This window comes from Triticum aestivum, chromosome 3D (assembly GCF_018294505.1).
Source record: "Triticum aestivum cultivar Chinese Spring chromosome 3D, IWGSC CS RefSeq v2.1, whole genome shotgun sequence".
NCBI lineage: Eukaryota > Viridiplantae > Streptophyta > Magnoliopsida > Poales > Poaceae > Triticum > Triticum aestivum.
Window position 1 is genome coordinate 384,038,865 of NC_057802.1, and position 19,017 is coordinate 384,057,881.

At 48.7% G+C, this 19,017-nt stretch overlaps 1 protein-coding gene and 1 long non-coding RNA gene across 8 annotated transcripts; one reads left to right on the top strand and one right to left on the bottom strand.

The window, feature by feature from the left end:
- Positions 1-296: 296 nt before the first annotated feature.
- Positions 297-2,600, bottom strand: LOC123079057 (leucine-rich repeat receptor-like kinase protein THICK TASSEL DWARF1). The gene is made up of 2 exons (XM_044501730.1): positions 1,019-2,600; positions 297-944 (listed from the first exon to the last, which is right to left on the bottom strand). Exons 1-2 carry the CDS (start codon positions 2,598-2,600, stop codon positions 565-567), a joined length of 1,962 nt encoding a protein of 653 aa, XP_044357665.1. The 3' UTR covers positions 297-564.
- Positions 2,601-2,847: 247 nt separating this feature from the next.
- On the top strand, positions 2,848-8,847 carry LOC123079061 (uncharacterized). Of its 7 annotated transcripts, XR_006437839.1 has the most exons (7): positions 2,848-3,158; positions 3,789-5,342; positions 5,413-5,537; positions 5,628-6,321; positions 6,977-7,014; positions 7,088-7,212; positions 7,881-8,847. It is a non-coding gene; the product is annotated as an uncharacterized lncRNA (long non-coding RNA). The 7 variants fall into 7 exon arrangements; XR_006437834.1 differs by having other exon boundaries at positions 3,789-6,118; positions 6,213-6,321; XR_006437835.1 differs by having other exon boundaries at positions 3,789-5,537.
- Positions 8,848-19,017: the final 10,170 nt, after the last annotated feature.

The following is a 19,017-nucleotide window of genomic DNA, read 5'->3' on the forward strand; positions in this document are numbered from 1 at the left end:
GTTCCAATACTGCTTCCTCCTGTTCATTCTATATTCATTTTCCTTCTCTGCAATAATTTTTCTTTATGTAATGTCCACTCAATACCTCCTCTCCTGCAATTATTTTCCTTTCCTGCTCTTATGTGAATGATGCCGCTCCTTTCCTGCCAATTCTTTTTCCCTAAACCTGCAAGTTTCTGTTGCGATGCCATGTCGCGAACCAAACAGAGGAGACATGCCTGCATCTGATCTTCTATAATTCAGAATAAGGAGGGTGGTATATATGATCACATGATCGAAACATTTATGATTTCTTCTGTTTCGTGATCCACATACTATATATATGTATGCAATACATGTTCAGTTTTTCTAAACTGAAAATGGCTCCTCCACCATGAACAGGTACCATGGGGTTTGACTAATGTATCATCAAAGTTTTTTTTTTTGAACCGGGCTAATCAATCAAAGAATGTGAAGCTAGGTTTGGACTTATAACTCTATCCTCTCGTACAGTATGTAAACTTGGAGTACTACCTGAATGAAGCTTCATCATTTGCCTGCTTACAGGCGCTGTTGCTCCTTAATTCAGACAGTGCTGTCGAAGTCACTCTTCTCCAAGAGCGTCTGCAAGAGCGGAGTCACCTTGCCCTTCTGGTGCGTCTGCTCGGAGCACCTGAGCAGCTTCTGCAGCACGTACTTCATGGTCGGCCGCGACGACGGCGACTCTGTCGTGCACATCAGGCCTAGCCTGAACACGAATTCGATCTCCTCGGAGAATCCCGCGTTTCTGATGCGACTGTCTGTGGCTCCGTCGATGCTTCCTCCTGATTGGCACAGGCGCCGCGCCCATTCCGCCAGGGACCCGTCCTCGCCGCCGTCGTTGGCCGCCCGCCCGAGCTCCAGGAGCACCACGCCGAAGCTGTACACGTCCACCTTCTCCGTCACACTCGTCGTGTTAGCGCACTCTGCACATCAGCATATGAAGGTGTGAAAATTTAGCTACTGACGAGTGACGACCAGGGATGGTTCGGTTCCTTACCTGGAGCCATGTAGCCGAACGACCAGGCAACGGCGGACATGGTGTCGGGCGTGCCGGCCTGCACCAGCATCCTAGCCAGCCCGAAGTCTGCGACCTTGGTTCGGAACTCGGAGTCCAGCAAGATGTTGCTGGTCTTGACGTTCCGGTGAACGATGGGCGGGGAGCACTCGTGGTGCAGGTAGCGGAGCCCCTGCGCGGCGCCGACGGCGACTCTGATCCTCGTGGGCCAGTCCAAACCACCCTCGTTGGACGACGCGGAGTGCCCGGCGCCGTGGGGGAGAGCGTGCCTGTGGAGCCACCCGTCGAGGCTGCCGTTGTCCATGTGGTCGTACACGAGGAGCTTGTCGCCGGAGTCGGCGTGGGAGAGGCAGCACAGGAGCCTGACGATGTTCTTGTGCCGGACGCCGCCGAGGATGCTGGCCTCCGACTCGAACTCGCGCTCCAGCCTCTCTTCCACCTTCCCGGCGCTCCGTATTTTCTTCACGGCAGCGGCGCCGGCCTTGCCGTTGTACCGGTTGGTGTACGCGGCGCGGTACACGCGTCCCGACCCGCCGCTGCCGACGAGGTTCTCTTCGGTCAGCGCCCGGAGTATGGCCGCCTCCCCGAAATCCAGGGTCTGAAAAGGCGTGATCTTCCAGCTACCGCCCTGTGCCGCGCGCTTCCTTTTCCTGATGTCGCGGACGATGAAGAAGGCGAAGGCCATGATAAGGACAAGGAGCACGCCGGCAGCGACAGGAGGCCAGTGCGGAGCTCCGGCGAGACGCCCCCGGAGGAGAAGATGGCTTGTGATCTCGCAGCACAGTAGCGCGCCGGTGAGGTAGCCGGGGCCCAGACCGGCATGGCAGAGGCCGGGGTTGTCGAGGAAGCTCCGGTCGTAAGCGGCGATGGCGAGTCCTGCCGGTACATGGCCGTCGAGCTGGTTGGATGACAGGTTGAGCGAGCTGAGCTTTAGCTTGGCAAGCGGTGGCGGTATGTCGCCGGATAGCTTGTTTGATGACAGGTCAAGCGCGTTGAGCACCCGCATGGCGCCCAATTCAGCCGGTATCTCGCCGGCGAGCTGATTCTTGCTCAGGTCCAACTGCGTCAGCAAGCGGAGCTTGGCTACGCTCCTCGGGATCTCGCCAGAGAGCTGGTTACCTGACAAGTTCATCGTCTGCAGCAGCGGCACGCCGTTGCCGATGTCGGCAGGGAGCTCGCCGTGGAGGTAGGTAAGTGACAAATCGAGGTGCCGGAGCGAAGCGCACCGGTAGATGCTGGTCGGGAAGGCGCCGGCGATGTGGTTGTTGGAGAGGTTGAGGCTCCTGAGGCTGGAGAGGCCGCCGATGGCGTCCGGGAACGAGCCGGCGACGCAGGCGTTGGCGAGGGAGAGGCTCGTGACGCGCCCGGAGGACGCGTCGCAGATCACGTAGGGCCAGGTGCAGTGGTCGCTGGAGCTGTTCCATGCCGCCAGCACGGGCGGGTCGCCCCACGCGCGCTTGATCCGGATGAGAAGCTGCCCCTCACGGGCGGTCTGGGCGCCCGCGCGGTGCAGGAGGCAGCAGGGGAGGAGGAGGAGGAGCACGAGGGATGGTAAGGTGGCCATGACTAGAGTCGTTTCTGGGCTGGGCTTCTTCGTGAGTATTTAACAAAAAAAACTACCACGTCTCGTGAAAGAGCATTTTTATGGTACCTATACTGTTATCTCTACTCCTAATGTCTCAGTTGGTAGTCTGAGTTTCGGATTTAATTTCGTCCCACCTTTCATGGTTTTTTTTACCTCCTCCCACCTCCCACTTTCAAATAAACCAACCAAAACCACGTTCACGTAGTTCTCTCGCACGCCAGAAAAACGGACGAAATTAAACCTACGAAATTAAACCAGCGAAAAAAGTTCCGCTACTCGCACGAGCGAGCGAGCAGCGAGGCGCCCAGAGAGCCCTCGAGCGAGAACCCCGCTGTCGTCTCCCTCAGAAGCAGCCGCCCGCCGAATCAAATCGCGCTGCCAGCCTCGTCCGCCTCGCCGTGCCTGCGTCCCTCCCCGGACGGCGGCGACGATGGAGGGATCCACTGGCGCTGGCCAGGCCCCCGGCCGATGGACGCGCCGGATCGTCGCTCCTCTGGGCCAGCCCCTCCCGCCGCGCTGGATCACGTGGCAGCCTAGGTAACCCTAACCAGCCCCCGATCTTCGCATCTCTCCCTGAATCCCTCCTCCTCCACGAGCCGTGCGGTGTACTTCCCTCCCACACGCTGCTCCTCTCCCTCCCCAAATCAACATGGATCTCGCGCTGCTGGATCCCCTCCTCTCCCTCCCTGATTTGCCGTGAATCTTGTGCTGCGAGAGCTGCTCCTATCCCTTCCCTGGCCGCCATGGATCTTGCCAGGCACCATCGGAGGAAGCCCCACACCCAGGCTTGATGTGCTGGGGCTATACTGTCATCTTTTGGATCTCATAGATCACTGAATTTATGTTCAGCATAAAAAAAGGCTGCTTGGCTGCACCAATTCCATGTAGCTAATAAACTATGAGACAACATTTTTTCGGAATCTCCAGCATTTGATCCATTTTCGGTGCTGTATGTGAAATAGTATGATTTATGGATACTGGGATGCATCAACGCAATTTTATAGCCTTAGTCTATAATCTGATTGATGATTGTTACATACATAAACTCCTGATTCTTCCATACAACAAAACAGTTCGTCAGTTGTTTTACTCGTGTATTCTCACATAATATTTTTTTTCTGAGTTACAAAAATAATGCATAACATGTTGATCACAATACTGTGCCAGCTTGTCAGAGATGGCAAAGCTGTTATATATAGGGTACGGCTCCGAGCTAGCCGATGCCTACTGTATCCAGTGTTCTGTTGCATCCGGTGCGACCTCAAAGAATACCTTCTTCTAGCTGGGCGTTGAGCGCCTCAGGGACGACGAGGTGCAGCGCCTGGGGTGGAAGCAGTTCAACTACACGATGAAGAAGTGAGTGAAGGGGTTAAGATGGTTGCGTTGTGCGTGCGCTGCTTGCTTGCCGGTGAGTGTCGCCTCTGTGACTAGGTGTTCTTTGCTGTCTATGCCCTCTGTAGTTTAAGGTGTTTGTTCTTTTAGCAGCCATTAAAATACTGCAATGTAAATGAATGTCTTCTCTATGTCTACAGCATGCACTTGAAGTATAGAACTAATGGCAGTGTTTTGTCTATACAATATATTAGTATGTTATACATGTTTTTGATTCTAAGTGTATTATAAATTAGTATAGACTATCTATCATCCTTTCATTCAGTTTTTGCAGAGAAGTTCCGTTGCCTCGCAAATGTTAAAAAACTTAAATACAGTGAATGATTGTGTTTTCAGATGGAAAACGCCATTTCCAGTAATAGTTGGACAACCTCAAAAGAATTGCTCGAGTAACATGTTTCCAAGCAGCATACTGCATAATCTTTCAAATTATAGGCAAAGTTATACAAGAAACACTGACCTAGGAGTTAGTGTAGTACTTTGTTCATCATTCCATAATTTCTTTGCACCTAGACGTGGATCCTAATGGCTTACTAAGATCTTAATTTTCCATCATGGTGGTTTGAGTTTGTTGCCTGCGCTTATTACTAGGAAATGAAGCTCTCAGCCTGGTTCTAACAAACTTAACTGAACTTCTGTACACGAGATAAATAAATACAGTGTATTAAGATGTTAAGAGTCCTTATACTGATATTTTATTTAGTTCTTTTTATTCAAGGATACATTAATTAAGTTTCAAAGTTAATTGTCATTTTTAGTAAATTGGTGTGTGGTAGCATTCTTTAGGTAGTTGATTACGTCACTTGAATCTTTGCAGCTGTTGCATATAGCTTGTGGCTGTGGTTGTCCAGCCGGGTTATCTCTGGCTGCAGAACACTGTTTTAAATAGCCCGCTATAGCGTTTACAAAAGGTCTTGCGTTAAGAGACTTTGATCCAAATAAATGAACAAACATTTTAAATAGCGCGCTATAGCTCCGCTATAGCACGCTATAGCTCCGCTATAGCACGCTATAGCATTTGGAAGAGGTCCGTCGCTAAGATGCTTAGCACGCTATTTAAAACTATGCTGCAGAATCATCAACGAAAGGATCCACTGCTGGTCTCATTGGCCTTGATCTTCCATTCACAAGCAATTAATGTTTATGGGAGCACGAATTCAAAGTAGCACATTTTCGCGGCTGTGAAATGCAGCAACATGTTTGGATAGCTGACCAAAAAGGATCTCACTGAAAAACTGAAATATTTAAGTAACACGTCAACGACGGCTGCGTCCTGCGTGTTGGCAAGGCGGCGGCGACGGATGGTGTGCAGGATGCGGCCTTTTTTGTGTATAGCTCTCTAAACTTGACAGTTGAGTTTCTTTTTGGTCATGTTAAAACTGAGTTTCTGTTAGTTCAGTTTGCACAAGCGGCCATAGTGCGGACCATCAGGAGACAGGGGCACACAAGCACCAGCACGGCAGCACCACCATCAGAACACACCAGACGGCTCGCATAGGGAATACTTCAAGATGGACACTGGTGGTACAACATGGCTTACTATCATCTGTTTACACATGGCTAATTTGACGGAATAGCTTTGGCCATCTTTGATATATGTTACTCCTACTACAGATTTCGCTCCCTCGTCTCCAAGAAATTCCCTACTAGCTACACTTGACATGAGAGTCCAATTTGAATTCCCATAAATGAGAGGAAAGCTATGATTCGTTCGCTCCACTTTTAGCTTTGTATCTCCCCCTGAAGACATCCTCCCTGAACTACTTGATTTCAGCCATCAGGTCCAGGCTTCTACTGAATGGTGTCCTCTGTCTCCAGCGCCCATTTCCGCTTAGCGAGTTGTTGGATTGCATCCTACTTCTTATTTTCCTCCTGCACACCGTCTCCCTTTGTGTCGTCAATCACGTACTATAACATTTGACAAATAGTATGTGTTGTGTTGGTGTCAGCATGCCAGCACTACATGAATGATCCCACTGCTGCAGACTTCAGCCAATACTGGAATGAATGAAACAATGTCTTCTCATCAAGGAAAAGACTTGTGTTCTCCTTATAGAACATAATTTATTATGTGAGGGATTTGCCATTACAACATCTTGTCCAGGGTATGATTTTTCTTCCACTAAACTGAACTGCCTCGCATACAATTGTATGTAATACCCCCTTTTCCAAAAATATATGACATCTGCTTGGCGGTAGGCCATGCTTGGCATCGCCTCGTCCTGGTCTTCGGCGCTCCTACAGGAACTGGGCGCCAGTGTGGTCGAGCCAAGTACAACACCAACAAGCGACAACAGCGCACCACTCTGTAAGAAATTATGGCTCTTGTTTCAATAAATTTGAAATTGGACGTGCATGTGTATATAACTCTACTTGATTCTTCTGTACAGAATATGAACCGAGATGGAGTGGAATGTTAAATATGTGCATACCATGTCTCGATTGAGCAATCTGTTTACTGATGGCAAAGATGTCTTATGAATACAATTTTTTTGTTCAATTGTTTTAGGAGATTTTGACTCAATTATGTCTTCCTATGGGTAAAATAGTTATGCTGAACCATGGTGCCGTCATACAAACAGTGTAGATTTCAGAGCTAGCGTATACTTCCTAGATGTTGAGTAATTGTTTGTAACTTGCTTATAGACCTCAGTAGTTTAGTTGTTTGTAACTTTGCTCACATACTTCAGTAGTTTGGTGTGAAAAATGAAAGGGTATCTAGAAAAGTATTGGGTTAGTGCTACCGATGACATTTGAAATAAGTAAATAAACACACAAGGTTTGAATTTTATTTATTTTTAGTTTTCCAGATAATGTGGTTCATGCTGATGTGATCAGAGACATTATGATTGATGCTACATCCTCTCTTTGTCCATAGATCTAGGTTTTTACACATCGCTGGTACTTGTTATATTGTTTGGATCTGACTGTTCTGCGTAATCACCAAAATTAACTGTGACCAGGATCCATGCGGGAAACATGCAGTGTACAGAGAAATCAGGTCAGCTACCTTGCCTTTGGAATTTTTGAGAAAGTGAATAGAGGATGTAACAAACCAACCCATGATCTTGCAGCGCTTTCACAGGCTGATAGGAGAAATTTTTGGGTGGGGCCTGCATGTTTCGAGAGAATTGTCGTGTCATAGTGCTAACTAGGAAAATGTTGAGGAGGTCCTGTTGCGTCCCATGTTCAATATAAGGTAAAAGAAATAATAAACTCCTGGTTCTACCAAACGTGTGAACTTAAAATGAAATCACGCGTATGACGCCACTATACTATATTGTACTGTTCTATCAAGAAAAACACCCTCCATTTGGAGGGAATAAATCTCTTACAAATACCAATGAAACATGGCCAAGCAAGAGCAAGCTATTATTTTTTAAGTACCAAATGCTTTCTCCTCTTTTACAACCGGTTGTGAGAAGATATATTGCCGAACTGAAATTTTTGTATTATTTTTAACATATGTGAACTGGGTGGTCATTTTAGATCTAAGACATTAGTCATATATTTAAACTACAAAATGTAGTTCTATTCTCCAAACAAAGGGGACAAGATATATGTCCATATTACAATTTCTGTAATTTTTGTAAAAAAATGTGAACTGGGCGATCATTTATATCCAAGACATTAGTCATACATATGTTACATTCAAATCAATTTTTGTACTTTGTCAAGGGATATAAATATAAAATATGAAACGTTTAGCCATGTGATCAAAGTAGATTTTGTCCGAACCGATCTAATTCTGGAAATTATCTGTTGTTTGAAATATAAATATTTAAATCAATACGAAATTAAATATTTACATTCATATATTTGGTTAGTATGTGAATCAACTAACCAATCAGCTACCAAAAATTACAGGGGGTGTTAAAAGGGACTCGAAGCATTTTCATGTGTCGATGGCACGAGAGATCCTCCCGATACTCTCCTCAAGGTTGACCCAACTAGATCCTGATGCGCCAGCGGCACGGGTGGTCAGGCCTGAGCAGCGAGCTCTTCTGCCCCCTCCTCATTGGATCGGCGGCCAGGGAGGCCAGATCGTGTGGCACGAGAGAAGGCTCATGTGTGAGGAAGGGGAGCAGCAACATGCGTCGATTGGGGAAGGGAGGAGCAACGGGTGCCACTGAAGGGAGGGGAGCAGCGCCAAGCGCGGAGGGAGGGGAGCACGGGAGCCCCAAGGGAGGCGGAGCAGCGGCAGGTGGCGTGGAGGTTGGAGATCTTGGTGAGGACGGCGCGACGCGAGGTCATGGTGGCATGTGTCGGAGCAGTGGTAGGTGGCGTGTGCAGGTAAATAGCAACATCACTACCTCTTTTATTATGTGCATATTACATTTTGAATATTTCAAGTAACCAGATGGACGTGAACATATACACATAATCCACTTTCCGGTTGAAGCTTATTTTCTTGCATGAGTGGTGAAGAAAATGAGTGACAAGGATGATGAGAATAAAGGGAGTGCAATGTGGTTATTGAAGAAGGGCAAGGAAGAGGAAGACACATGTTAGTCGGGTGAAGTCAGCAGCGATCGCTATCAGTGATGTTATTGGCCAAATAGGTTGTCTAAACATTTTGCTAGGTCTCCCTCAGGGATGATGGTGTAACCTTGTTTCAAGTAGATAAACAGAAGTGGGCTAAAAGAGTGTCATATTACAACAGATCAGTTGGTGTGAAACTAGATGTTGGACTAATACGTAATGTAATGGGCATGAATGCATTCTTTTGAGGATTGGTGGTTGCAGCAGCGCCTGATCATGGTTATAAATCTTTTTGCTGCTAAAAAGACGTTGTCACTTGGAGAAATATATGATAGGGCCTGATTGGAGTTTATCATAACTGGTAAGTATGGATACTTAATTTTCTTATCTTATACAAATTACATAGGATTCCATTTCCTTGCTTGCTTGTGCGTATATTATGGCAACAAAAACACACCGCAGATTTTGCTTTTACTTTTCCATATTAACACTGAAAAGATGACCCACAAAGACACATAAATAACTAGATTAAAGGGTGGACATATAAGTTTGAGACCTGGTTATGGCCGCCGTACTCGGGGAAGGTGCGATGCTGTGATGAGCAGCAGGTTGCATCGTCATGGTGGTCACCCTCAGCTACGATAGAGTGCACACCTTGGCACCGGGAATCGGCCTGGGATGCCGTGGAGGGAAGAGGAGGGGGCGGGCAACGACTTGTCACCAAAATATAACAAACCCTAACAAGTCATTTGTACTAAAACTTGGGATACGACTCACTGTAATAAAAAGCATGATGACACTCACTCTGACTAAAAGTGATCACCTGCTTGCATCTAGCAGCTGATCAATGTATATAAGCCATTTATTTTTATTATATGTTCACTTGTAGATCAGAGAGAAAACCCGATGGCTTCGGATGATGCTTTGAAAATGTCGATTGACAAAGTCACAGACGTAACTAACCGAGCGGACTGAAAACTAATCGAAATTTTAGAATTAGAAGGGATGCAGAAAAATAATTGTTCTTTACATATACTGTATATTGCATGCGATAATACAGAAGATGTATTTCTGTATATGTTTATTTTGCAGATTATGAGAGAGATGGAGGTGGATTATGTGGACGCTCAAAAAGATCCATTGGCAAGGGTCCTGACGATATCATTGGAAGGGGATGCAACCAGAAAAAAGAGTTCAAAAGCCCGTAGCAACGCATGTGCATGAGATTGTGGCACGGTTTAGAGGGTTGGCCGGCGGCGGAGGCGGCAACTCGGGTAGGGGGCGATGACCAAAATATTTTAAAAGCCCGTGGCAACGCACGGGCATTATACTAGTAGAGGGAAGGGAGCAGTATACCATATCATCCACCCTTGATTTTGGGCGTGTGCTACAAATCATCCGGCTGATGCCAGGAAAAGCAAGCCGCCTCGCCCACCGCTCGATTAGGCTGTTTTTGATCGTTGGATTAAGACCTTGAATCGTTTTTTCCACGCAGACGCGTGTTTGTAGTAGCTAGAAAATGCGTTCACACCTCACGTGGGCATCCATCCTGGTAGTAGCTAGAAAAATGCGCTCACACCTCACATGCCGATGGTAGTAGCTAGCCTATATGTAACTCGGCTCGTCAAAGAAGCCGGCCCTGCTCGCACGCCATGCATGATGCATCCCATGCCACCAACGCAGCAGCCCCTTGGCGTTGCATGCTGCAACTTAACACGCTCCGCATCGCCCGTTGTTGGCAGAACCATCCTTGCATCAGCAATGGAGGAGGCCCTTGAACCATGGATGTCCAACCTGCACAAGACATGCAGCAGCGTGCAGCTCGAAAAGTGAAAGGGCAACCGCAATTGTAGTGACATTAGCTGCTTCAAAGACCAGTGGCGGAGTGGCTGCTGTGTACAAGGGGGTAGATGCACTGTAAGACGGAGTGGCTGCTATGTACAAGGGGGCCGATGCACTGTAAGTCGAGACGACGATGTTGTGAGGGTCGGCCGGCTGCTACGGGCGTCACTGCGGTCTTTGCGACACCCGACTGCTTCAAATGGTTGCGCCATATATACTATGACGTGTGCTGCGACGGCCCCGGCAGTGGCACGATGACATGCTTCAAACGGTCGTGATGTGCTGTGACGACATCCCGACTTCTTCGAGGATGTTGCGATGGCTTGCTTTCGACCGTCGTGCAGATGCTACGAGGCGTGTAATGGCGGCCACGATGTTAGCACAACGACATGCTTTGAACACTCGTGGCGGGCTTTGACGGCTGCGACGATGTCGCAACGGCATGCTTCGATTGTCGTGGTGATGCTATGATGCGTGCTGCGACGACATGCTTCAAATGCCCATATGTGCTTCAACGGCCATGATGATGCTGCGACGACATGCTTTGAATGCCCATATGTGCTTCAACGGCCATGATGATGCTGCGACGACATGCTTCGACTTTCTGTGGTGTGCTTCGACGGCCATGACGATGCTGCGACGACGTGCTTTGTACAGTCATGGCGATGCTGCGACGTTGTGCTTCAACAACCGCCGCGATGCTACGACCAATGCTCGGCTACTTTGAGTTCGATGATGCAGCAATGACGTGTTTCACGGACGTGACACTGTTGTGATGACGGACATGTCAGCTTTGATGATGGTGCGGCGGGCGTGCTTCGACGGCAGCAGCGATGCAGCGACGGGGCCCGACTGCTCCAGTGATGCGGCGCCGACATGCTTCAAGTGCTCGTGGTGTGGTTCGACGGCCACGACGATGTTGCGACGATGTGCTTTGTACAGTCATAGCGATGCTGCGACGTCGTGCTTCGACAACCGCGGCAATTCTACGACGGATGCCCTGTTACTTCGATGATTGCAATGACGTGTTTCACGGACGAGACACTGCTGTGATGACGGATATGTTAGCTTCGATGATGGTGCGACGGCGTGTTTTGACGGGAGCAGCAATGCAGCGACGGGGCCCGGTTGCTCCGGTGCTGCTGCGATGGCATGCTTTGAAGGCCAAAGCAGCAGCTTCAAGGACGCTACATCCAAAGCAACCTTTACTCCACGAGCTTCATAGTACCAAATCAAAACCAACAACAACCATTCAGCATGCAGAACTATTTGTACTAACTGACCAAGGTCGCGAACGGGAGAGCCGTAGTGTCTTGTTGAGGACATTAATCAGCTAGTACTACTAGCTACGACTGGTGCATGGCAGCAATTTAACCATATACGAGTAGTACTAATATTGAACAAAACAGTACGAGTGGTGCTACTCGTCAGGGGCATGCAGGCATGCAGCCATGCAGTGAGTGGGCATAGAGGGAGAAACACGTGAGCCCGTCTCAAAGGCCAACACGCGCTCAGAAAAGTGGAAGGAAACAACGGTGGGCCTCGACCTGGACACGTGGTTGGCAGGGGAGGCGGCGGACGCGCGCGCGTTATCATCCGGATGAAAGCAATCGTTTTCCTTGATTTTGTGAGGGTACTCTAGTCATAATTTTGTTTTACAGTACAAAATAACGTCAGCCCATTAAGAATCGGCTGGTCTGTTCATTGCCCTGCCCCGAGCCGTAGCCGAACTCGATGCCGCGTCCCTATTTCCCGGTGCACTACCGCCAACGCCGACGGGCTCTCGTCGATCTCGCCGTCATCTGACCGTGTCCTCGCACCTCCAGGTTCCAGCCGCGCCTCCCGCTGGGGTGTGCATCGCCCTCACACACACGTCCACGTCCTGGTCAGTACAGGATCGCAAACTTTCCCACCTTTCATGGTGGTTCATTTAACTCTTGGTCGGTGGAGATGCTGTGTTTTGGTTGATCTATAGAGCCCGTCGATTGGTTTGCTTCTGAAATACGCACTGCATCTAATTTCCTTAGCTGCCGAAAACTATCACTTTTTTACTAATCTTTGACTAAAAGCTACCATATTGCGAAAGTGCTCGATTCGCCTTTTCTAAACGCCTTTCTGACAAGACGGGCCCACCTGTCAGCATCAATCTTCCTCCTCCTCCTTCTCTCTCTCTGACATTTCCTCGAAAACCTCGTGTGCACTCCGGTGACCCTCTCGCCCGCACAACCTTTCTTCCATCAACGCCGTGGCCGAGCGCCGGAGCTCGTGCTCCAAGCCGCACCCGCACCCGCGCCCGCTCCGTAGTGCACCTCGCAGTTCCTCCTCCCTAGCCCCTCTCGCTCGCTCTCGACCACCTCCGAGTGGGCTCGTCGCTCCCACCTCGCCGTCGTCATGCCCACCAAGCTCATGGGGCCACTCGAGTATGTCCAGGACCTCCGTCGTGCGCCGCTCCTTCGACTGCTACTTTAGATCGAACCCCGGGGGCCTCTCCGACGACGCGCGCATCACTTCCTCGCCGTTGGCCACCGCCCATAGCCGCGTCAATCCGTCGCATTCCGGCGACCCCAGCTGCCCCGAGCAACATCTCGACACCACTATGAGTCGCGCCTTCCCTTTGCCTCCCCCTCGATCTCGGACCAGAGCTCCGGCGCGTGCTCAGCCGTAACTGTAGCTACATCGCCGTCGCACCTTGCCGCTGCCATGGCGAGGGCTCGTGTCTATTGACGCCGAGCACGGCAGCGCACTCCTGGCCCTCCCAGGAGGCTAGTGAGCCCCTCAGCCAACCGCTACCCCCCGCAGCCTCGCGCCCGTGCAAGGCCGAGCACCGGCCGCCGCTCCGCTCGCTGCAGACGCCGCTAGGATGCACCTCCGGCAACCCCACGACCACCGTTGGACGCGGGTCGCCGCCGGAGCCGCTCGCTGTGGGTCGGCGCTGGAGCCGCCGGAGCCGCCCGCCCCGCGTCCTTCGCCGGCGACCGCGAGCTCCTCCGCCGCCATCAAACAGATTTTGCTAATGTGCCACGTCAACGCTGGGCCCATTCTGTCAGAAACGTGTTTAAAAGAGGTAAATCGGACTCTTTTCAGACATGGTAGTTTTTAGTCAAGGATTAGTGAGAAAGTGGTAGTTTTTGGCACAAATTTGTAAAGTGGTAGTTTGTAGGCATGGTTCCACGAAATGTGGTAGTTTTTTGTAAATACTCCTTCGTCCGTTGGCCGTCGCGGTGGATGCTGGGTGAGGAATTTATAGGCCAAAAAATAATACTCCACCTACGTAAACAAGCTACGAAGGGCTACGTAAATTTCCAATCTAAACCTATCGGCCTCTACATAACAATCTAAACCTATCGGCCTCTGAGGTTACTAAAAAAAAACCTATCGGCCTCTGATTTTAACGGGGGTGTGCCTCATGCTCCCGCACGGTTCAGGTATCTTCTTGAAGTCTAGGCTGGTTGTAATGAGAAGTATCATATATACTAGTATCATGTATTTATGATATTACCTCCCAACTATTTAGTATCATATATTAGTTTTATATAGTATTTTATTTGTTGTCATACATGATGCATAGTAGCATAATATTTATTATAATATGGTATCATAATATGGTACTTAACTTTTTTTCATTTAATTCTATGACACTTTAATTAAATTATCTAATTAACATGCATGATACTAAGTACTCCCTCCGTCCCGAAAAACATGTCGCGAGGGTAATTTTACAAAAAAAACCTTCGGTTTCTCCCGACCAAACCCGCACTCCTCGTCGTCCTCCTCCGACAGAATCCCCAGCTGCGCTGCTCCCCGCCGCCGTCGCTTCCCCGCTCCCCCGCCGCAGCTGCGCTGCTCCCCGCCGCCGCGGCTCCCCTGCTCCCCCGCTCCCTCTCTGCAGCTGCCTCCTGCTCCGGCGCCGCAGCTGCCGCTCGCCTCCCTCCCCAAGCTCCCCCCTTCCTCATAAAAAGCTTCGATTTCCCCAGCTTAAGCTCGACGACCCACGCGCCACCAGAGGTCGGGGCAGATCTCCTCCGCCCCAAGCCAGTCCAGTAGCGCCGGGCCGGACCGGGCCCGGCAGCGGCGGGGAGGGGAGGGGTGCATCGCCGGCGGCGCGCATTCTACAACGAGTCGGAGGCGCGCAAGTACACCACCTCCTCCCGCATCATCGAAATCCAGGCAAGCAACCCAAGCCCCCCTCTCGTCGCGTGTTGTGTGGGGAGCTCAGGTGGTTCCTGGTGAGGCTGACCCGGGTTATCTCCTCTTCCTTCTTCGCAGGTGAGGATCTCCGAGAGGGCGCTGGAGCTGCTCGCGCTCCCCGACGACGGCGTCCCCAAGATGCTGCTCGACATCGGTAAGCTTCCTCTCTACGCTCACCCACAGTACCATAGAACTACTCGATTCTCTGTTGCTTTGACAAAGAAACCATGCGTCTTGGTGAATTGCTGGTGTCTACAATCATGGTCCTGTGTGCTGTGATTCGCAGGGTGCAGTTCCGGGCTTAGCGGCGAGACGCTGACGGAGCACGGGCATCATTGGATCGGCTGTGATATCTCACAGTCCATGCTTGGTGAGGAACTCACCTTTGTTTGTTGCTCTTACAGACTTGTTGGTGTGTCACTTAGGTTTCTGTTTGAGGGCTTCAGTTTTGTTTTCCCCTTGCAGATGTTGCTCTGGAGCGGGAGACCGAGGGAGACCTCCTGCTCGCAGACATGGGCGAGGTAAAATGCCTGTTGCGGGACCGGGCCCGGCAGCGGCTTCTTCTTCGTTGTTTCTCTGGTGGAAGACCCGCGCCTGCGACACCGCGGCAGCGGTGGAGGCTGTCACTTGGCAGCAGCGGCGGCGGCGGCTACAACTCTTCTCCTGGGTACAGCCTGGGTCACCAACGCCTACAACCTGGGTATGAACCTCTCTTCTCTACTTCATCTTTACTGAATTTACTGAATGTGTGTATTGTCTGAACCACTTATTCTTTGTCTACTGAAATTTAGTGAATGTGAGATGTTTTGATCTGAACTAGCTATGTTACAACAACCTGACAAAATACTCTGAAAGATGTTTGAGATGTTTTGATCTGAACTAGCTATGTCGGGGCATCTGCACATCAGGCCCTAATAGTGCAACAAGTCATGGTTTTCCCTTTTTGAATTGAGATATTTGACATAAAACCTCTGTGGTCATCTCCTATCACCAGTAATAGTTCTGGTCTAAATTTGGTTCGGAGAGTTGAATCCCAGTTTAAATAGAGGCTTTATTTCCTATTGGTACTAGGAAAATATCCTAGGTACTGGTTGTTGTGATGCAGCTATATCTTCCTTGTGAAGTTAAGCAAAAGCAGATCAAGTGCTCTGTTTTTCTCCTAAAGGATTCTGCAGTGTCATCATATCTGAACTAAATCAAGGAAGTGCTAGATTAAATTATTAATGATCTTGCTTTAACTTCTTCTCGGGGGATCATTTCTGATCACAAACAAGTACCGGCCACCCAGTGTCCCAAGATCATTTGCAAACCTTTCAGATGCAAGAACAAAACAACCAAAATAAGAACAAAAATTGTCCAACAAGAACTGTTCATTTGTTTCTGAGGACAACAACCTGACAAAATACTCTGTGCAGTTGTTTCTGAGGACAACTGTTTATTGCCTGAAAGATAACACAGAACTGTTCATTTGCATATTGTCAACCTATTGTGAAATGAGGAATAGCTGCATCTTCCAGGATAGTAGTGTGGGCCTCCTAATTGGTTGTAAACCAAAGCACTAGTTGTTTAATTGTTCTTAATTGTTTAATTGACAAATCATTTTAAATGGTGTGCCCAGGTTTCAGTGAACTAGTCTCAGCTTGAAATTTGGTTCAGTTAACTCCATACAAGGGTCTCCTTTTCATACTCAAAATTTGGTTCAATTAACTCCATACAAGGGTCTCTTTTTGGTTCAGTAGTGATTAGAAGATCATGTACTGATGATATGAGATTAGCAAAGGCCTTGCTTGCCAAGCATACAGATTAGCAAAGGCCTTGCTTGCCACTAACCTTAAAAGTATACTGATTGTGACATTAGCATGCCTCATTGAAATAAATCCAAATATTTTAAATTAATTCAAATAACTAAAATTAATCCAAATCAATTCAAATAATTCAAATAAATCCAAATAACCCAAATTAATCCAGTTAATCTAAATAACCCAGATAATTCAATTAATCCAAATAACCCAAATTCCAATAAATTCCAACAAGGAGTTGATATACAATAAGATCTGTACCTACAGTTTAACTGAATCTCTCTAACCCACTACAGTACAGAATTACCTCACCGTAGCATGCCTGATGTTCACCCAACATCATGTGCTGACTACATTCTTTCTCTGGCCACTTCTTCCATTCCCTTCCCTTTACTTTTCTTTCTTTTCCCTTCTCTAGCTAATTCTTTCCTTTCATTTTCTTTTCCTATTGCAATTTCCATTTCTTCTATAATGGCCCTAGTATCAACAACTACCCGACTGTCGCAATATACACCGGTTATTTCCATTCCAGCATTCTGAATTATACTGATTTTTTCTGCATCTACTGATTTTTTCTGTGCCATGTCAAGCATAGATAGGTTCAATTAATTTGCTTGAATTATCAAAATTACTGTCACTACTACTGTATGCTTTGACACTGTCGAAACTGATTTAGTGTGAATATGTGCCTTATGTAACCAATAATTTCTGTATCAAGGTTTTATTCAGTGTTTCTCTGAAGAAATCTGAACATTATTTTCATTTAACTTGTACTTGCAGCACAAGCATGGCCATCCACCAACATGCAAAACAAGTTCAAGACCAAATATGTGTTTCTTGCTGTTTACTCAACTGAACCAGATTTGGGTATTCAAGTTCCAAGGTTTCTGCTAACAGCATACAGATTAAATTGAAAAGCTGGATTCATCTAAATCATGGACAGTTCAAAACCAATTATTTCCAAACCAATTATTTCTAGCTTGCTCCCTCCACCCCCCCCCCCCCCCCGCGGATATCTACTGATTTTTATTCAATTAACACTAATCATATTCAGTTAACAGGAGCAGAGCAGTTCTTCCTGACGAACAGGAGCAGAGCAGCAACTCCCGTACACTGATCATATTCAGCACAGGGAGCAGAGGAGCAACTCCTTACGGTACCTTCTTCCTCTTGATGAGCTGGAGCTCTGGTGGCAGCACGGGCAGACGAGCAGCAGCAGCACCGGCGGTAGGGGAGAAGCAGCCGCACGGGCGCGTGGGCAGGGGAGAAGCAGCCGCACGGGCTCGCGCGGAAGATTGAGGAGGGCGCGCGGGCAGGGGAGAAGGAGGACGCGCGCGAGCTCCTGGTCCACTGGATCGTGGAGGCAATTTCCGGCAACGCCCGTAGGGGATTGCGGCCGGGATGAATTGCGGCGGCGCACGCGCGGGAGCTTGAGGACGATGCACTGGAGCTTGAGGAGGATGCGCTGGAGCTTGAGGAGGATGCGCGGGAGTTCGAGGTGGACGCCCGCGAGCTCGAGGAGGACGTGGCCGGAGGTCCCGACGATGCCCGCAGGTAATCGAGGCGGGAGGGGATCGCGGCGACGCAGGTCTGAGCGGGGGAGGCGGCGGAGCAGGTACTTGGCGACGGCGGCGGCGGAGCAGGTAGGTGGCGACAGCGGCGGAGCACTTCCTGATGGGCGGCGAGTCGCGCAGCTGGGCGGCGCCGGCCCCTATCGACGGCGGAGGAAGAAGACAACGGGCGGAGGGGCTTGTTTCAGATGATTTTAAAACTACAAGGGCTTTTTTGCAAAATCAACTTTGAACTGCGCCTGCGACATGTTTTTCGGGACGGAGGGAGTATGACACTACCATTACAACCAGCCTTATGCGTTCCCCAAATGCGAGCGTTCTGAGCACACTTGCAGATTTTGCTTCTCTGACAAATGGGTCCCACGCATGGTCACTAGGATTAGAAAAACAATCCTCTAGTGGCAAGTGGGTGCTTTTCTAATTAGAAAATAAATACCTACTGCTATATGGCCCATTCTGGAGCACAATATGCCTGCGTGTGCGGAGATCGTCCGTTTTCGGGAGAGCGATGGATATACACGTTTGGTCTTTGTTTTTTTAGAAAGGTTTGCACATCATAGTTTTTTATAGATATTCACACGTATGCGTGTACACGCATTTTAAAGAACGTATGCACGCATACCTTATCTGTGAGCACCTCTGAGAGACTGAACCAATACATCATTTTAAAATTGAAGAAGTCGTCACAAACGTTTTTCTAGTCGACGCGAACATATCCTTGCATTGAAGACACATTGCTGAAAGACCAGAAATAAGTCTAAAAAATGCGAGCTCAATGTCAAAATCTGCGACTTAAATCCTGATGAGCAGAGGATACCAGTGTCTTCCTAACCATGGTTGGTTCTATCTTTTTAGGGGCGTTTGCATTTCTAAGATGTTGTGTTTAATTTTTCTTTTTTTAGACGAAGATGACGCGTTTAATATTTTTTTTAACACAATACAGACACAGACGCTCATGCGCGCACCTCTATAAATGCATGCACACACTATTTCTGCGAGCACCTCTGAGAGATTGGACCGCCACACATCATTTTGAGATTAATAAAGTCATCACAGATGCCTTCGTAATCGACGAGTACGTCTCCTTTGACTAAACGCACATCGTGAAAAGGCCTGAAATAA

What these genes read in the sequence shown, in the direction of transcription:
- LOC123079057 (XM_044501730.1), bottom strand. Translation starts at nt 2,600, where the DNA reads ATGGCCACCTTACCATCCCTCGTGCTCCTCCTCCTCCTCCCCTGCTGC. An exon ending in GTTCGGCTACATGGCTCCAG is followed by an intron (nt 945 to 1,018) that starts GTAAGGAACCGA and finishes GCTGATGTGCAG; the next exon opens with AGTGCGCTAACACGACGAGT.